This window comes from Trichoderma breve, chromosome 3 (assembly GCF_028502605.1).
Source record: "Trichoderma breve strain T069 chromosome 3, whole genome shotgun sequence".
NCBI lineage: Eukaryota > Fungi > Ascomycota > Sordariomycetes > Hypocreales > Hypocreaceae > Trichoderma > Trichoderma breve.
Window position 1 is genome coordinate 5,992,803 of NC_079234.1, and position 17,011 is coordinate 6,009,813.

Genomic DNA, 17,011 nt, shown 5'->3' on the forward strand with positions numbered 1-17,011 from the left:
CAATGATATGGCTGGCTATTCCTTAGCTCAACTTGGAAACAAAAACGGTCCCTCGACACTCAGAATTTATTCTGTGCCACATTTAATGAGTTAATCTGGTCAATGCTTTCCTTCAAGATGACCTCTAAATTCATTTTATGGCTGTGACATTGGGCTTCCCATAAATGGAATCCATTTCGGTGAACAAAGTGGCTCTTTTAACAAGACGGGATGAACACTGCTCTTTTATTTGACATAACGACTCTTTGCAATCCCCCACGTACATGGATACAGATGCCAGTACCGTTGCCCTCCTGCATAACTCATGGGATGACAGCACTCAGGTCTACCGCGACCAGCTTCCCTGGCTCCATTATGGTACCATTGATAGGTGAAAAGCGGTCGCCTGATGTTGTAACAAAGAGTGTTTTCTTCTGATGCGGCCCTCTTCCAAATTGTGCAGCTGTTCCACCTCCAACGGCAAGTGAATCAGCTGTTCCCGCCAATTGTTGCACGCGTCCATCGAGCGAAACTCGAATGACAGTGTTCTGAGCCGCAGTTGGCAAATACACAGTCCCATCTGGTTGCACGTCAAAGTCATCGCACATGAAACCCTCAGCGATCCGCTGGATGCTACCGGTGATTGTGCCATTTTTAGCTATAGGAACCCTGCTCAGACTCATTTGAGCTGTATTGGTGAAATAAAGGTAACCATTATGAATGTGCACTCCATTTATTCCTGCGGGGATGCTGCTGCCCTCAGGAATTGCCATTGACGGATCTTGAAAGAAAATCTCGTAATGGCCTGTGGATATATCGACCTTCCACAGGAGACCCAAGTTAGTATCGGTTACAATGACCGTTTTGGGGTCAAGAGCTGCAATGCCGTTCAAAAAGCTCGCACGATCAATCCTGGCGATAGGGTAAGTTTGAGGTTTCCCGTGTGTGAGGTCTAGGCCCCAGATCTGAAAAGAACCATCGACTGCTCCTTGACTGGTGACATTTCCGGCGTTGAAGGCATAGACATTGGGAGATGTCTCGGTGATGCCGAGTATACTGACGACGTCGCCTTCAATGTTGATGACTCGAGTATGAGTGGGATACGTAGGGTCAATCCACCATATCTCTGGAACGTCGATTCTGGTGGCGAGAATTGTGCCGTCTGTACGAGTGATGAGATTCTCAAACTGCGTGCCATTTTGCTGTAGTTGGATGACAGTCTTAATAGGAGCACCTGACACTGATTGATCGGTTGGTACTGCTATAGCTGCCACAGCTGCGCCGAGTATCGCAACGATGTACCGCAACATATTCGTATTCTGACTTTCCGAGTAGAGTAAGGGAATTATTTTTTGACAGATTAATGATTGGGAAGATACGATGAGGGCTATGCACTTGAATGAATATAATATGTTCTCAGGGCTTTCAGGCCACTTCTTTTATACTCACCCATGACGTGTAGACGCTTCATTACTAACAATTGCTCAGGCGTAGTTGATATGCTCCCCCTTTTTTGAAGTAACATTCATCTTAGGGGCTGCCCATTACTCCGCATATTCCGCAACTTGATCCCGTGTCATCAAACAAGTGACATCTTGGCACATGAAGCCTTTACTGCTACAGCTCGAGCTATGTATATACATGATCCACGGTATTACATTATGTTTATAGCCCCGACGAAACCTACAGCCCCAAAGGAATAATTTGAAGAGATCTAATTACCGCCAATTGATACAACGTATGTAGACTGGAAAGAAACCCAAACATGCTGCAATATCTCTAGTGACTGTGGCGATTTTCTTTCTATGTATTATCCTTCCTGTCAATTCTCGCCATGAATTAGGCCATGTGTGCATATAATCCGTAACCTTGCTGATCTGCACTTGATCTGCAGCCTTCGTACGCCTTTCGAGCCTACCCACGCATTCTATGAAAGGCGTTATTGGAAGACTTTTGGCTTCGCGTCTGAGCAGTCAAGGTATTACTATTTGAACGATTGGCTTATCCTATCTCCGTGTTTGGACAGTGGGAATCGGTAATGGCGTGGGATGCTGCTTGATTCTGCTGAGTAACTGTATCCGCGATGTAACACTTTCAAAATCGCCCCACGCTATATGCCGAGTTGCTTGGCACGCCGGAGTAAGGAGTGATGACGTGGAAGGTCGAGTTTGGCCGTATTCCGCATGCTTAACTCCTTTACCGGATTTTAAGAGACTTAATTTGTAAATATTCAGAGATTCGATGTCTGTATGGACTGACAGGCGTGAACTTCGGAATAGCATCATTTTCAATGATAGAAGAATCTATGGGCGATGCGGAGAAGCCATGCTGCTTCACTGGTATATAAGATGCTCTAAATATGGCGGTGATGATAGAAGATATGAGACAAAACATCACCTAAGAAATAACATCTAATATCTCATTACCAATAAAATGTTTCGCGCTCTGGTCTTTACTATACTGAGTCTGCCAAGCCTGTGTTTGGCTACAGGTAAGTCAAACAATGCCCGACTCTCAAACTTGGACAATATTGAATCCAAGTCAAATATAGACAATTCCAGCACCCTGATTGATCCAATTGCCCGTTACTCGGACATGCGCCTCAATTTGCCGACTGGTGCTGCTGCTGAATTCCCTGTTCTTCAGTCTAGCCTTGATCAACGCCCAGACTGCGGCGAGACGTCTTACAAAGGAGCCGGACGACTCCAGGGTCTCAATGCTTTGATCACGGGAGGGGACTCTGGTATCGGAAGAGCTATTGTAATTGCATACCTTCGTGAGGGAGCCAACGTTGCTATCAACTATATGAAGGAAGAGGAGTCTGATGCACAAGACCTCGCTGATTTTCTTGCCAAAGAGGGATTGTCTTTTGAACGCATTCCTGGAAACTTGCTGAATGAGACATTTTGCACCTGGCTTGTCAATGAGGCCCATCGCCGCCTTGGTGGTCTCGATATTCTGGTCAATCATGCTGGGTGAGGAAGCCTGATGGTCCCCGTAGACGATAAGAAAGACTGACATGATCTTACAGAGTCTCTGGCTATACTCAAGGTCCCAATTGGCGTCCTATTGCCAATGAGTCAACAGAGCAGTTTGACCAGGTATTTCGCACCAACGTTTATGCTAGCTTTTTCTTGACGAGAGCTGCCGTGCCTCTGCTTCCCCGCGGTGGCAATGTGGTCTTCACTGCCTCTACTGTTGCCATAGAGCCAAATGCTGGAGCGCTTGCCTACGGAGCAAGTAAAGCGGCCATCGTCATGATGGTCCGTAACTTGGCCCAGCAGCTTGCTGAGGATGGAATCCGGGTCAATGGTGTTGCTCCCGGCTTCACCTATACCCCTTTCTTAGCTGCCGGGGGGTTCACTACTGAGTCTGTGAAGCAAATATCTGAGGGCACTTTCTTTAGACGGCCTGCTCAGCCTGCGGAACTTGCACCGCTGTATGTGAGTGTCGTTGATGCATCGTCCTCGTATGTAAGCGGGGAGATTTACGGGAACAGCGGAGCGACACTCGGCTTTTAGATCTGAACGCACATTAATCCAATATGTGCTCCTTTTTCTTTATTTTGAACTCGTCCATCTCGTCACGTCTATAGTAGGTGACTTATATAACTTGGCACATACAGCAACGTACATGTATATAAGTTTCAAGATAGAATGTCGTGAAGTACGAGATCAAATCCAATTACGCGTTTTGTCTTCCTGTATCTCATACATTCTCTTGTCATCAACATCATCACGCTTCACACTAACACTAATACTACTTGGTAGCGTTCCTGGTGATCCATTTCTGTTCTGATTCTGACTCACAACTCCATCCTGGACGCTTATTCCCCACTTCACCTGCGAGTGGAAATTTTCACATCCACAAAATCCTCCCATCCATACCTAGCAATTTACGAGCGTCGCCATCCAACAAGCGAATCAAAAGCAATTTGGCGCAGTGGAAGCGCGCCGGGCTCATAACCCGGAGGTCGCACGATCGAAACGTGCAATTGCTATTTCGCCTTGTTTTTTTTCCTTTATTCCTTTTTTGACTCTCTCGTCTTACGACATCATCAGAGTGAGCTTGGGTAAAGGTTTCAGGTTTTCTTTTTCTCATTAACTCATAAATCATAAATCGTCAAATCGGCCTCTGCATAGCCGTACACATAAACCGTAAAAGATCCTGTAGTTTACCGCCACTTCTTCCACGTAAAGGAGCAATAGATGCCCGTGATGACGCACAAGACCCCCAAGAAACTGCACAGATGCAGCCACTCCTGGTTTGTGCTAAAGTGGAAAAAACTTCCACAAGCAGGACCAAGGAAAAGGCCCAAGGCCCAGGCCGTACTAAGGCCGCTCAGCATCATACCGGGAGTCAGCATTTTCAACTCCCAACTTAGTTCCACACCGCTGGCTCGGATTCGGCTTCTTAGAGTCTCGGCTCTCTGTGCAGCTGCAGAAATGGCGGTTGTTTGAGTCGTTGTGCCGAGAGAAATGCAGAGGCCAATGAACCCGATATTCACCACAAAGAGGATCTGAGTGGTGGGATCATCTCCGGTGAGAAAGCCTAGAGTGACCATGAAGACACCGCATGCGAGCGATGCTACGGTGCTAAACCATCGAGGACCGTTCAAGGTGGTATATTTACCAACCAATGGGCCGCCCACCATGGGCAAAAGCAATGCGAACATGACGCCGCCACCGGCAGACGAAGTCCAGCCAAAATGTCGAAGAACGTAGATTGGGATGGTCTGATAGGTTTGTCAGTAAAATAACAAGAAGCAATTTGACATGTGAAGTGAGCTTACAGCTTCCAAAGCTGACCTAACAACGCATGCAATGGCGGCACCGATGACGCTGGAGAGCCAGTTCCATCCCAGAGTCCTCAATGCTGATACATCATCATCGCATTCGGTCGTACCAGAGAGTGCCGATCGATCGTCATCCCCCCCTTGCTCCAAATCTGTCGATGCAATGTTATCTATAGTTCCGTGAGATACCGCCACCGAGCTGCCCAGCAAAGCATCTGTATCAGAAAGTCCCTTTACTGCGTCCACCAGGCTTTGCTGCTGTGATTCCGGTTCTTTTTCTTTGACTAGGAGTCGAAGAACAATGTCGCCTGCAATCACTACCTCTACTACACCAAAGACAGCCCAGTGTCCCAGCTTTTCATATAGGTAGCCCCCGAGTAGAGGCCCAATGAGCTCGCCGATTGTAGCACCCAACGTCGTGTAACCCATACACACTCCTAAATTAGCCTCGTCCACCTGCGAGACTAGAAAAGCGATGCCAGACACCCATACGAGGGCCTCGGAAGCTCCTTGCAGAGCACGAGCGAAGATGATGAGGTATGGATCTACACTGAGAAAGAAGAGCAGAGTGGCGATAAGCATAATACCGATGCCAGCAAGAAACGGACGGCTTTTTGAGACGTTCCCATCGGCAATGTATCCAGCAATCCCTATGCGCAGATCAATAAATTTGTCTTAACAAGGTTGCTGAGTGAGAATTTGGTCAACATACAGTTGGTGATAAGCAGTGCCATTCCGAAAGACTCGAGAGATAACGCAGCCCAATTGTCAACTTTTGATCGGCCACTAACGTCAGCAAGACTCGAATTTGGCTGCTGATGAAATGAGGTTGATTCTAACCATCTTCTGGAGGCGTCTTCAGCCGACCCGTGAAGAGCTCCGGTAAAAACGGTATAACCAGATCATACACCAATCCGTCCTACGAATTGACATCAATTAGCCCTCTGTTCAAGTTTTGGAGGCTCATTCATCAGCTCTGTTACTTACTGTAAACACTGCAAATGCGACCGCAAAGGTCACCAACCCCTCCGACGAGCGCCATGGCCATGCTCCTCTTTCTGATAGACGGCCCATCACAGGCACTTCGGGATGGCTCTCTGGATGGCGACGGTAGACAAGGGAAGAGCAGAGTAAACGGATAGGATCAGGGAAAATCTACTCCTAGAAGAAAAATGCTATGGAAGCTGAAGGGACCCCGATATTTTAATACTCCAAAGCTTCACCGCAAAAAGAGATGTAGGATCAAGATCTGGAAGAAGGTTGGGTGGGCGGGACAGCAGATGCTCGAAAGGGAGGGTACAAGATGCCCAAGTCCCTGTCCACAAAATGGCGGGCCATCGTTATTCTCTGTGTATAAAAAAGACTTGATTGTTAATACCAATAGTGCTTGTACACTCCGTAATACATGGAGCACTTTGTAGACTTGTGTAGAAATAGACCAGCGCGACAGGTCATGCGAAGTGGTGGCGGAATGCGTAGCAGGGCAAGATGATACTAGCAAATTGGAGAGCCTGCCGTACCCCCATGAATATGTCTCACAGTAATAAAAAGAGCAAACACCAACTCACGATGATGGGCGGTAATCAGCCACTATTACAAGGAGGCGATAACATCCCGCCTCTTCCACACGCCCCAGCCAGGTTCCACTGCCACCTCCATACGGAGAGAAACGGGCTTTGTATGTACAAGACTTGATTTTGCTCCGAATCCTGTACTACGCGAACACAGCCCTACTGCGAAGGCGTTTACAAGCATTGATAGCTGACGCAGGGATGGCCAATTGCATCAATGGGTTCCGCAGCTGAGAGCATGAGAAGATGTAAGATGATAAGTGAGGCCCTTATCTTGAGAAATCCGGTACTGATATTCCGACTGCAAGCAAGGAGGCTTCCCTCTGCATGTTTCTCCACTCCCGAATCGAGGGATGTGAGATGTGTTAGCCTCTCTGGAACAAGAAAGATGCACGCGCGCTCATGATCAAAGATCCACCAAAGGCGGCCTGCATATGATCCTTGACAAAGAGAGATGGCGTCTAAACGTAGTCTATTGATGCAGATTTGACTGGACAGGTGGTATGCAGAGCAGAGTCGGCGACTCACCGACCTGCAGCTCCGAGCCCGTTTGCTTTTCAGAAACAATTCCACACAATGAGTGCATGATTCACTGACTGAGTGGGTGATTGGATAGCGTACATGTCAGTACTCGTAGAGCGGAGAGTGGCGCTAGCTGTCTGCATGTCTCAGCAAACCTCCACCATCTCCTTTGCCTTTATCACGGAGATCATCTCCCAAGCATTGAAATGTAACTTGAGAGACTTTAGGTCATTCATCTTACTGCGAGATGGTAACATGATGGTCTCATAAGATGTTCGCCTCTCCTGCAAAAACAAAGACAGCAATCATGTTTGAGATTTCACATTGCATTCAGAATGGATGCCATGCACCTCGCTTCCGCCACAAGGATGCCTGCGTACCCTGCTTCCATGCCTTTGGCGTGACATGCTTTATACGCATAAGCCACGGAGGAGATAGATTGATCCATCTGCAAGATGTGATTTTTTTGCCCCGAAAAGGACATCATGATCCGTGTCTAATGGCCAGCTTAACTTCCTTATACAGGCCCCAAAGCGCTTCCAGGGATTCAGCTTGCCCCTCTCTAACAACCCCGCGCCTTGATAATTGGTTTTGTTTCCGAGTATTAGCTTGGTTGCTACGCTTCTGTACGACTCTAGAGCGGTAGGAGCTGGGGAAATGGCAGTCGTGGGGGCAAAATTCCCTCAAATCACGAGGCGCAGTGGGAAAAGAGGCATCGTGACTTTCGGAGAGCGGACGAATGAGGGGCCTCCAAGGCCTCACGTTACAGGCGCGTAAGAGGGACTAAGGAATCTTGCCGGTACCAACGGCGATTTGGTCATTTAGCACGAAGGCGTGCCCGGCTTCAAGCACCTCGGGGATGGATTTGAACGCAAACTTTGGTTTTGCATGATGAATATCACGCAGAACATCGAATGCTGTTACATAAAATGTGATCTTTGTTCTGAAACTGTTTGACATGCTTCCAAGACACCGCCGAAAGGAATACCTTCGTCACCAGCTTACATGTAATCATGGCGATAACATGTTCCGATGCATCGAGTTCACGCTGAGACTGAAAGTATTATCGACAGCTTATTGTGCGCTCATTATTAACTGAATAGCCAAAATTATAGACAACTCAATTGGCCGTCTTTGCGACATATGACTGCTTGACCGAAACCGCTGCTTAGATCTGAATGTGCGCTCAAGCGCCTTGGAGGTATGTATTGAGTATACCTAAGCCATCGATCTTCATCTCGGTGGTGTATGCGGTCTCCGAGTGGAAGGCAATAGAAGTCAAGATGCGTATATCTATGTTGGACCACCGCCTCGATTTTGCGAGAGCAATATCAGGTCTTAGTACTTTCGGCGTCGATCAAGCACAGGTTTCGTAGGAATAGCCACCTCCACTATTCAACGATCGTTGCGATTCTGCTACTAATTCTCCAAATCTGAGAAAGCCAAAAGAGGAGATTGCAGGAGCTGCACCATCTGTTGGCGATCTCCAATCAAGATGCTCTATTGATTTGGAGGTGCAGCGCACGATGGGGCACTAATTCAATAAAGGCTGCATCGATTCCTCAGATCAAGTGGCTTGGATCTATTCTTTGGGATACAATAAAGGCCCCCAGCGCCATATACGAAAGCAAAAAACATGATAGATCAAAGTTTAACTCATAAACAAAGTTCTCGGTGGATGAGAAATGGCGCACAGCCGAATTCAAGTCAAGCCAAAGACCTGACTTATAAAGTTTGGTGATATATTAACGACTTGTAGAAAGACCCAAGTAGTATATGTGATTAAGGAAGTCAGGGTATTTAGATATATTGCGGAGATTAATTATATCGTAGTAGAGGCGTAGGATATTTTGAATCCGCATCGGTACCATCATCATCTTTTGCAATGCGGGCCATTTGAAGAAAATTGTTGTCATTTAGTGAAGAAAAATACCATAGCCACATTGGGAAATGGTGATAAAGCTCTACCATCTCCTATTCGTCAGGGCAATAAAAGCGGCTTGGGTGACTGAGAAAACGGATTGGAGATGATGGAAGCCACAAGCTTTGATGGAACCTAGATACAGTGGAGGTACCTTCTGTATTATCTCTGGACTATCCCTCCCTGGTATCTAACTACCTATCTAGATACACTGGTCAATGTGCGGAGAGACAAGGCATGATAATAAAACTAAAAGGGTTGGCCTGATCTTGTAATGAAGACATTGTGGTTCAAGGAGGAAGCGTCAGGAATCTCGCGATGATAAGCGATTTTCACATGCAAATTCGGTTGTACCTGCGCATGAATGACATTAGGCTATGAGTTAAAATAGTCATTTGACTTGGCTTAATATATATTACGACAGAATTGAATGCTTGGCTCAGAACCTAAGTGTAACAGAGGGTGGTTTTGGACAGGGTTCTCCGCCTTATAAGCGCCGGCAAATGGCTTAGAGAAGAAGCCCTTTTTGTGTCGCAGTAATAGGTAGTACTAATGTCTGCAAGCCCGTCTTGTTAGTTTATTGGTGAGGAGACGGATTGGCCTCATTGACTCGGCTTACAGCCACTAACACGAGGCTTGTACCTTTTTGTGGTTTCCACCGAGCATTTTAATCAAAGTTCCCGCCCAAGGCGTAATATTATTCGCGCGTCTGGAATATGGTTTTTTTTTCTTCGCCCGCAGCGTCATCCTAAATGTAGACAAGCCGGCGCCTTGCCTTTCCTGTTACCGGGCCCTACCGGCACGGGCCCAACCAGGAAGGGCAGAGCCGTCCGTGGGTGATCGGCGACTATTCGGGATAAAGAAGGCTTCTGGAGACGGCTCTTGGCATAGTATGAGAATATACTCCTTCGGGCAGGTCCATGATATGGGCGTAAGCTTGTTGAGACTTTTGTCTCTCGGCTCATCTTCTAATCCGCCAAGTCTAACCTGAGTAGTTGATGGGTTCACTGACGTTATACGAGAGGTATCTACGGAGTCGGTAGCATTGGCATTACAAATAAGTATAAGACTGGATATTGGCATTATGTATAAAAGGAGCAATCGTTCGCTCTTGAGCCCGAGAAAAATAGACTTCTGAATATACTTCACCAACGTTGCCATTAAAGTAAAAGGCACTATCCTCTCACCATGAAGTTCTCAGTTATTCTGGCCGCTCTTGCCCCGGCCGTTCTGGCATTGCCGGCCTCTGATGCCGCATTGACCAGGCGTCAGACCAGCCTCTCAACCATCACAGACCAATATCTCTTCAGCCTCACCCTCCCTGATTTCATTTCCCGCCGCAATGCCAAGAACCCAGCCACCCTTGACTGGACCTCTGACGGCTGCACCAGCTCACCCGATAACCCCTTTGGATTCCCCTTTGTTCCTGCCTGCTACCGCCACGACTTTGGTTACCAGAACTACCGCATCCAAAACCGATTCACAGAGAGCGGCAAGCTCAGCATCGATAACAACTTCAAGGCCGAGTAAGTTGATGCAATACATATGCTGTTAAGGGCCAAGGACGTTTTGCTGATTATGTCAAACTGTAGTCTATATTTCCAGTGCCAGACATCGAGTGTCCAAAGTGTTTGCAACGCTCTTGCTGATGTTTACTACGCTGCTGTGAGAGCATTCGGAGGTGGCGATGCTTCCCCTGGAAAGCGTGAACAGTCACAAGAGGACTTGGTGAAGGTGTATGAAGAGAAGCTGGAGATTTATAACAATGCTGTGAAGGATGCCCAGGACAAGGGACTGCTGCCCATCCTGGAGTAAGAGGATAAAATGTATTGTACGCTTTGATATGATTGACGATACCAAATATGAAATAAATTTGTTCTACTTGACTGGTGGCTGAGGGACTCATTGGATGTTGAAACAAGGAGACGGGAGTGTCTGTGTATAAGCAGCTCTCTCTTCAATGCTTGGTATACAAAGCCCAATATATACCATTGGACAACAAGTTCTCCCATATCAACAAGCTGCAGCTCACGATACGCTCGGAGATCCTTAAGAACAGGCCCCCATGTCTAAGTAATCAAGCTTAATTCTTCCTTGTCTTGTGCGTTTTGCTTCAATATTTTGTACCCCGCACCCTTCAATGTTACCCCGCACCACCGCTCTGGCAATAGTCGGATCAGATAATAGAGGCGTCTCGGTTTCGGCTCGGCGGACGGGAAATACCCAGTGCGGAAAAATACCCATCGCTCACAACATCTCCAAGGAGGAGCTGAATTGTTGCATACCAGGCATAATTCCTAGGGCGTTGAATGGCACTTATAGTGGGCCATTCCTTGGAAGGATCCCGATAGAAGCGCCGATCTAGGCCGGCCAATCTTACTATATAAACCTGCACATGGAATGTTGAGGGTATCAGCCATACTTGTCATATGTTAATGAGAATATTGCTTGAATAAGGTATCTTGAATTGTTTTACCTTTTAGACATGTCAGCTCCGGCCCCCAATCCCGTCGTGGCGCCTGATCATGTTCACGCGCTGCTCAATCGTCTTCACGAGGAGTCCCTCACCCAAGAAGCAGCGCTCCCGTCCACGTATTTGAGCAACCCCGATGGATTTGATGACTTGATGAGAGACAAATTCATTGCTCTAGATCAGGATAAGTGTCAATTTGTCTATCAGCTTGCCAGAGCAATTGGGGCTCGCAACATTGCTGAGATCGGTACCAGCTTCGGCGTGAGTACCATCTATCTTGCATTGGCAGTGGGAAGCAATCTAGACCGCTTCGGTGGCGAGGGTAAAGTCATTGCCACAGAAAAAGAGAACACAAAAGCCGAGAAGGCTCGTCAACACTGGAAGGAAGCCGGTGACGATCTGGTGACGCGCCATATCGATTTGAGAGAAGGAGATCTTCTCGAGACGTTAAAGAGTAATGTTCCGCAGCTTGATCTAGTCCTCATTGACAGTAAGTTGAGACTTCAACTGGTAAAAAACCACAGAATCTAATCACTATCTAGTCTGGGCTCCTGTCGCCCTACCTGCACTGAAGCTGCTGGAACCGAGGCTCAGGCCTGGAGCTGTTGTCATCATCGACAATTCAATTAGTTCTGCCACTAGATACAAGGAGCTATTAGGCCACCTGAGGTCTCCAACAAATGGATATACAAATCTGACGCTCCCGTACTCCAACGGTTTGGAGTTGTGCGTCAAGATCTAATAGGAGAGACCTCTGGGAAAAAACAATAATCTTAATATAATCACCACACTACTTACCTCAGAATTCAGTCTGTATGAGCTTTGCTAACCCTTTTCCTGTGACTGGAAAAAGCCCTAGGGCTAGGATTCCCTGGTCGGTTCATCATCAATCTCAATGTTTCCAAGGGTTGTCAAGGAAAACTCCCGACTCATTTCCATAAGTTCCGCCAAACATTCAGGACTTTGGCACCACCATGGGAGCGTAGGCTCAGTATTATCAAGTGTTTGACTTATCACTAACTTTGGCCTCGAATTTCTCTCTATAGCTTCCCGTGGAAGTGCGGAATTGGTTATGTCTGATATCACTGGTGCTGTCATGGGATTTGAGGCTGACTGCGAAGCTCCCTCTGGTGATGAAGGGCCCAACTCCTGCTGGCTAGGCGCCGATGCCAATCCATGGCCAATTTTAAACAATGTCAGCCATTGGTCGTTGTCTGCGGGAGTTTGATTAAGCGGATCATCATCACCGTATAAAATAAGCCGAGCTTGGCGGCGAAGAATATCGCAATTGATGGTATCGCCATTTGATCTCGCCGAAACAACAAAATCGCCAAGCCGGGCTGTAAGCACTTCAAATACATTTGGAGGGTTCTGCTTCTCTGGTGACGAGAGAGTTTTCTTCAAAACACCCTTTGAGGCACTGAAAGGTTCCAAGTCCAAGGACTCGGCACCGATAAGGTAAGGAGGCATTGCGCTCTGCACAAGCATCGCGACCGAAGGCTCGAGCCCTCGATCTCCTTTCCAATCTTTCATGGATTTCCCTCTTCTAAAATGATCCACTAGATGGTCGTTGCGGTCGGACCAGAGAGAAAATATCTCTCCGCAAAAACCGCATCGGGATTTCACTTCGGAGATTTTGGACTTCCAGGAATGCATCGACGGTATCATTTTGTCAATGCCGTGTGCAAGACGCAAATGCTGGAGCAGGTGGTCTTTTCTATGGAAAGTTCTGAGTGCCTGAGGTTTCATGATGCAGTCGGAAATGTGATGCGACTCGAGATGAGCGTCGGTGGTGTCAGATGAGTCACACAAAGAGCACTTTGGAGCCGCAGCTCCAAGATCCCATCTCTTGGGTCCAGTGGGGAGGCAACTCCACCGCTCAAGAGCTAGATGGAGTGTCGCTTCGTGCCTTGTCCAGTCATATCTTGATTTGAAAGTGTCTGTACAGAATGTACACTGATATATTCGCGGATTCTTCTCTTCTCCTGATCCGTCGGTCGCTTTATGGCGCCAACCCGTTCGTGAATTGCGACGATGACCACTTCCGTGATCGAAGTCGCGAGGGCGGGAAGAAGGCGCTTCGTCTTGAGAGTCAATCCCAATCAAGGCGTTTTCAGGTATAAGCTGCGAGATGGCACCCGATGAAGAGGAGTGCTGTAGGAGATCGGTTGCCTCGACATTGTATGCTTCTTCCCGTATCGCATCAAAAGATCCGGGCAGTGATAAAGACACAGTTTTGGCGCTGGTGTCAGACAATTCGCTTGACTGCCGCTCGGCATCTCTTCGTCTTGTGTTCACGAACCATTGCGATACTTGGCGAACACTCAGGCCACTTTGACGACTGAGTTCCTCTTTCTCTGCTGCGCTTGGGTACGGCCAAGTCGAATTGGAAGTGTACCATTGCTTTAGTAATTGTGTAGAGCTCCATGAATGTCTGGTGATTGGGCGAGTTGAGTTATTCCCCGGTGCATTTTCCATGTCCAAAGTGGGTGTGCTTTTTGTGCAACCTTTAACGCTTCAGCTCTTTCTTTCTTTTCGCGGCGCAGGTATTCCTGGAGCTGCGAGACGATATTACATAATACAAGTTATCGCAGAACCTTTTCTGTCTTGTAATTGTGTCTTGTAGAAGAATAGAGATGAGTTGTGCGCACTAAATTGTTGATTAGCGGGAGAAAGATGGTTGGATGAGAGATGGCCACAACTAGATGAGTAGTTATCAGTAGTCCGACAATCTCCGGGTTTACATCCACTAGATGACGTCTAGAACCCTCTTCGCGCGCGGTATTCTCGTAATCTCGTATCCTTCTGCATAATATCTAAATGGAGTATGTCTAGCTACATCATATCGTATTAAGTTCTATCAAATCGGGATAATGCATTGAGATGCACTTCTTACTACCCCAGGGTCTAGATGCTCAGCTGCATCGTAAATATTACCACTTCCCCATTGCCGCGTAATCACATTGGAGTAATACGAGTCTGAGCTTTGCTTGGCAGAGAATATAAAATTTCTTATCAATTGTCATGTAGATACATGTTCTCGCTGCCATGACCCGTCATTTCTCGTTATACCGACTAAAACCGATGAGACAGACATGTTTTGGATGCCTAATCGACGAACCAAAGCTGATCGCTTGGCGTCTCCTCCACCATGACATCGTGAGAAAATACCTTGGGAATAAAAGCCCACATGTACTCCTCCATATCAAGGCCGATGGTGTCTTCAACCGTTTGTCTTACCTCTGGCCTGGATTTCCATGTTTCCGCCACGACCTCTTTCATCTTGTCCTTGACCTTGGCCATGCATGTCTTCCAGTCCTCGCTTTCACGATCCTCGATCGCTTGTAGATTAGACGTTTCTTGATCCATTGCTACCACCCTGGCCATATCCCTGAAAGCCATCATCATTCGTATTTCGTCATCGCCGAGAGCCGACATGATCACGGCCCTTGTTCGATGAATTCTTAGACCAGCTTGAAGTTCTGCAGATGTAATCGAGGCGTGTTCAAAATCTTCCCCAACCTCTTCGATCTGACCCATGCATGTCATTACTGTCCCATCAACCATCGATTTTTCGTCATAAATCAACACGCATTTGCCGGAATCTATCTCTCTACAGAGAGGATAGTTTTGCTCTCTGTCAAAAGCTGACAACTCCTCGGCTGTCCAGGACGCAATTTTCTTGCTGCGGTACCAATCCATTATTCGATACCATTTCCCGCTTCTTGTATCCTGAAGAATAATTTGGTCTTCCGTGGCATTAATGGCCCCAGGCCAGGGATGCAAGGGGAGCCCGGCTACCAGAGGGCGTGGAAGAAGACGACATCCTGGTAGAGCGACTTTTAGGCCTAAGGGAGTCGGGATGCCCTCATCTCCAACCAAGCGTAACACGCGCTCGTCCACTCCCAAGACAGGGTCCTGAACGGCCGAGCCCAATAAACTTCGAGGAGCCCAGCGCCACCCGGGTATGCTTAACAGTTCATCTGCATAGAATATGACTCGACTGGGAAGGCCGCCCTGCGACTTGTATATTAATTCCCAGACGCGAGCCATTCGGGTTTCGGCATCCGGAGCTGCAGCAATGTATTTTGTGTCGAGCTTCATCAAAGTAGAGATACAGAGCGGTTCATCAGATGCCACAGAGACCGTCCGGAACTGTAGTGCTCGTTGGAGGGTAATGAGCGGCGACTGGTTGGTGGTCGGGCCCTCTCTTCCACTGAAAAAGCCCTGAAGTTCATTGTACTACATCACACAGCTGTTAGATTGAGTGTTCTCATGATTAATAAGTCATGATAGAGTAGTAGACTTACTGCACCCACGATATCTTGCCATATTTTCATGTAACGCGGATCGTTATTGGCCTCGGTCCAGAGTTTAACGAGCAAGGCATAGGCATTCATAGCTTTATCGGCAAATTGTATGTATAGGCTTTTTGTCAGTGCCCCCTCTATTCACACGTATTAGTTACTGACAAGAAGCGAAGTCCGTTCGGGTAACTCATTGAGATATACCTTGAAGAGTCCATAGACGTCTCATCCAGGGAGATGCTCCGTACACGCGCAACATCAACTCCGCCGGATGGGTGTCCTGAGGATCGAATCCGGTCAAAGAAGCGTCAAGAACAAGAACGTGAGCTGCATTTAGGTACACACTGGCAATTCTCTCGAGTGCAATCAGTTTACCTCCAAGCTCAACAGGGCAGCAAAGTGTGTCAATCCACATTCGGTATTGGGTCCTGTATTCTGCATCTCCAGTCTCTGCCTCGGTCTGCATCGAAGCTATTAATTGAGCTACATGTTTTATCTGGCACCTCGGCAGAGAGTTGGCCTTTGGGTTACCCAAGCCATTGGCCCAAACCTATTGTTCTTAGTGAGTCGTCGTACGTACGTGGATTTTGGAGAGCACTCACATGAGAAAGGGCGACATATGGGACGCCCGGCTCGTACGGTTCCACCACCAGCTCAAAATCATCTACTCCATCTCCGATCTGGTCAAAGCGTATGATGGGATAAGTATCCGTACTACGGAGAATTAAAGACGTCGCTCTCCCGTCAATGCCAATGAGGTCACAGCTACAGCCATCAGATAGATGTGAGGGCTTATAGGTCTCTATATCCATCTGGAAAGCTGTGCATAAATGACGAGTACAGTTCGAATGATCTTGGTTAGCATTCGGCCTCTGTAACTGTGCTATATGGTGCATCGTATTCAGTCCAGTAAATTGAGACCGTAGCTTTTCAATCTCGCTTGGGCACCATCCTTGTTGGAGCATTTGTTTGTCCATGGTGCCTCCAGATCGCATGTAATTTTGATGCCAGCTAAATCCTACAATAGGAACGTCTACCTTGGGTTTTGATAGCACAATAGCTTGAAATAGCCCTGTGGAGAAGTACTCTCCCAGAGCGCATATCGAGTATCTCACTGTTTCGTCCAAATTTTCTATAGAGAGAGTCATCAAACTGGCAAATTGAAGGCAGTCACGCATGTATATGAATCTCTCACGCTTGTCGGGCACAAGCTTCATTCTCTCAGCAATGATTTGAGATGATTCCAGCACTGACTTGGCACTGATATACCTATTGCCGTCTTCTTCAGCGGCAGATACGCAGACCTCGTACAATTTCCGAATCTCCTCGGTAGCGAGGGCATCTTCAATCATGCGATGGCCGGGGCTTGTCTCGTTCAAGCCAAGCATCTCAGCAAATAGCCCAAACCAAAGCCATGTCTGCAGAAATGGTTGGATCTCTTCT

General features: G+C 47.5%; 6 protein-coding genes across 6 annotated transcripts; 3 read left to right on the forward strand and 3 right to left on the reverse strand.

Moving 5' to 3' along the window:
* Window positions 1-302: 302 nt before the first annotated feature.
* On the reverse strand, window positions 303-1,289 carry T069G_06203 (uncharacterized protein; the record flags this gene model as incomplete). Its single annotated transcript, XM_056173413.1, has 1 exon — window positions 303-1,289. The coding sequence occupies one exon, from the start codon at window positions 1,287-1,289 to the stop codon at window positions 303-305; it is 987 nt and encodes a 328-aa protein (XP_056030271.1).
* Window positions 1,290-2,574: 1,285 nt separating this feature from the next.
* T069G_06204 (enoyl-(Acyl carrier protein) reductase domain-containing protein) lies at window positions 2,575-3,500 on the forward strand (the record flags this gene model as incomplete). The annotated part of the gene is made up of 2 exons (XM_056173414.1): window positions 2,575-2,954; window positions 3,011-3,500. 2 exons carry the CDS (start codon window positions 2,575-2,577, stop codon window positions 3,498-3,500), a joined length of 870 nt encoding a protein of 289 aa, XP_056030272.1.
* Window positions 3,501-4,153: 653 nt separating this feature from the next.
* T069G_06205 (major facilitator superfamily domain-containing protein) lies at window positions 4,154-5,848 on the reverse strand (the record flags this gene model as incomplete). The annotated part of the gene is made up of 5 exons (XM_056173415.1): window positions 4,154-4,714; window positions 4,772-5,424; window positions 5,487-5,546; window positions 5,615-5,693; window positions 5,762-5,848. 5 exons carry the CDS (start codon window positions 5,846-5,848, stop codon window positions 4,154-4,156), a joined length of 1,440 nt encoding a protein of 479 aa, XP_056030273.1.
* Window positions 5,849-9,976: 4,128 nt separating this feature from the next.
* Window positions 9,977-10,603, forward strand: T069G_06206 (prokaryotic phospholipase a2 domain-containing protein; the record flags this gene model as incomplete). The annotated part of the gene is made up of 2 exons (XM_056173416.1): window positions 9,977-10,314; window positions 10,381-10,603. The coding sequence occupies 2 exons, from the start codon at window positions 9,977-9,979 to the stop codon at window positions 10,601-10,603; spliced, it is 561 nt and encodes a 186-aa protein (XP_056030274.1).
* Window positions 10,604-11,273: 670 nt separating this feature from the next.
* Window positions 11,274-12,003, forward strand: T069G_06207 (methyltransferase domain-containing protein; the record flags this gene model as incomplete). Its single annotated transcript, XM_056173417.1, has 3 exons — window positions 11,274-11,508; window positions 11,551-11,751; window positions 11,804-12,003. 3 exons carry the CDS (start codon window positions 11,274-11,276, stop codon window positions 12,001-12,003), a joined length of 636 nt encoding a protein of 211 aa, XP_056030275.1.
* A 2,366-nt stretch (window positions 12,004-14,369) lies between these two features.
* Window positions 14,370-16,956, reverse strand: T069G_06208 (uncharacterized protein; the record flags this gene model as incomplete). Its single annotated transcript, XM_056173418.1, has 5 exons — window positions 14,370-15,503; window positions 15,572-15,708; window positions 15,773-16,118; window positions 16,171-16,700; window positions 16,764-16,956. The coding sequence occupies 5 exons, from the start codon at window positions 16,954-16,956 to the stop codon at window positions 14,370-14,372; spliced, it is 2,340 nt and encodes a 779-aa protein (XP_056030276.1).
* Window positions 16,957-17,011: the final 55 nt, after the last annotated feature.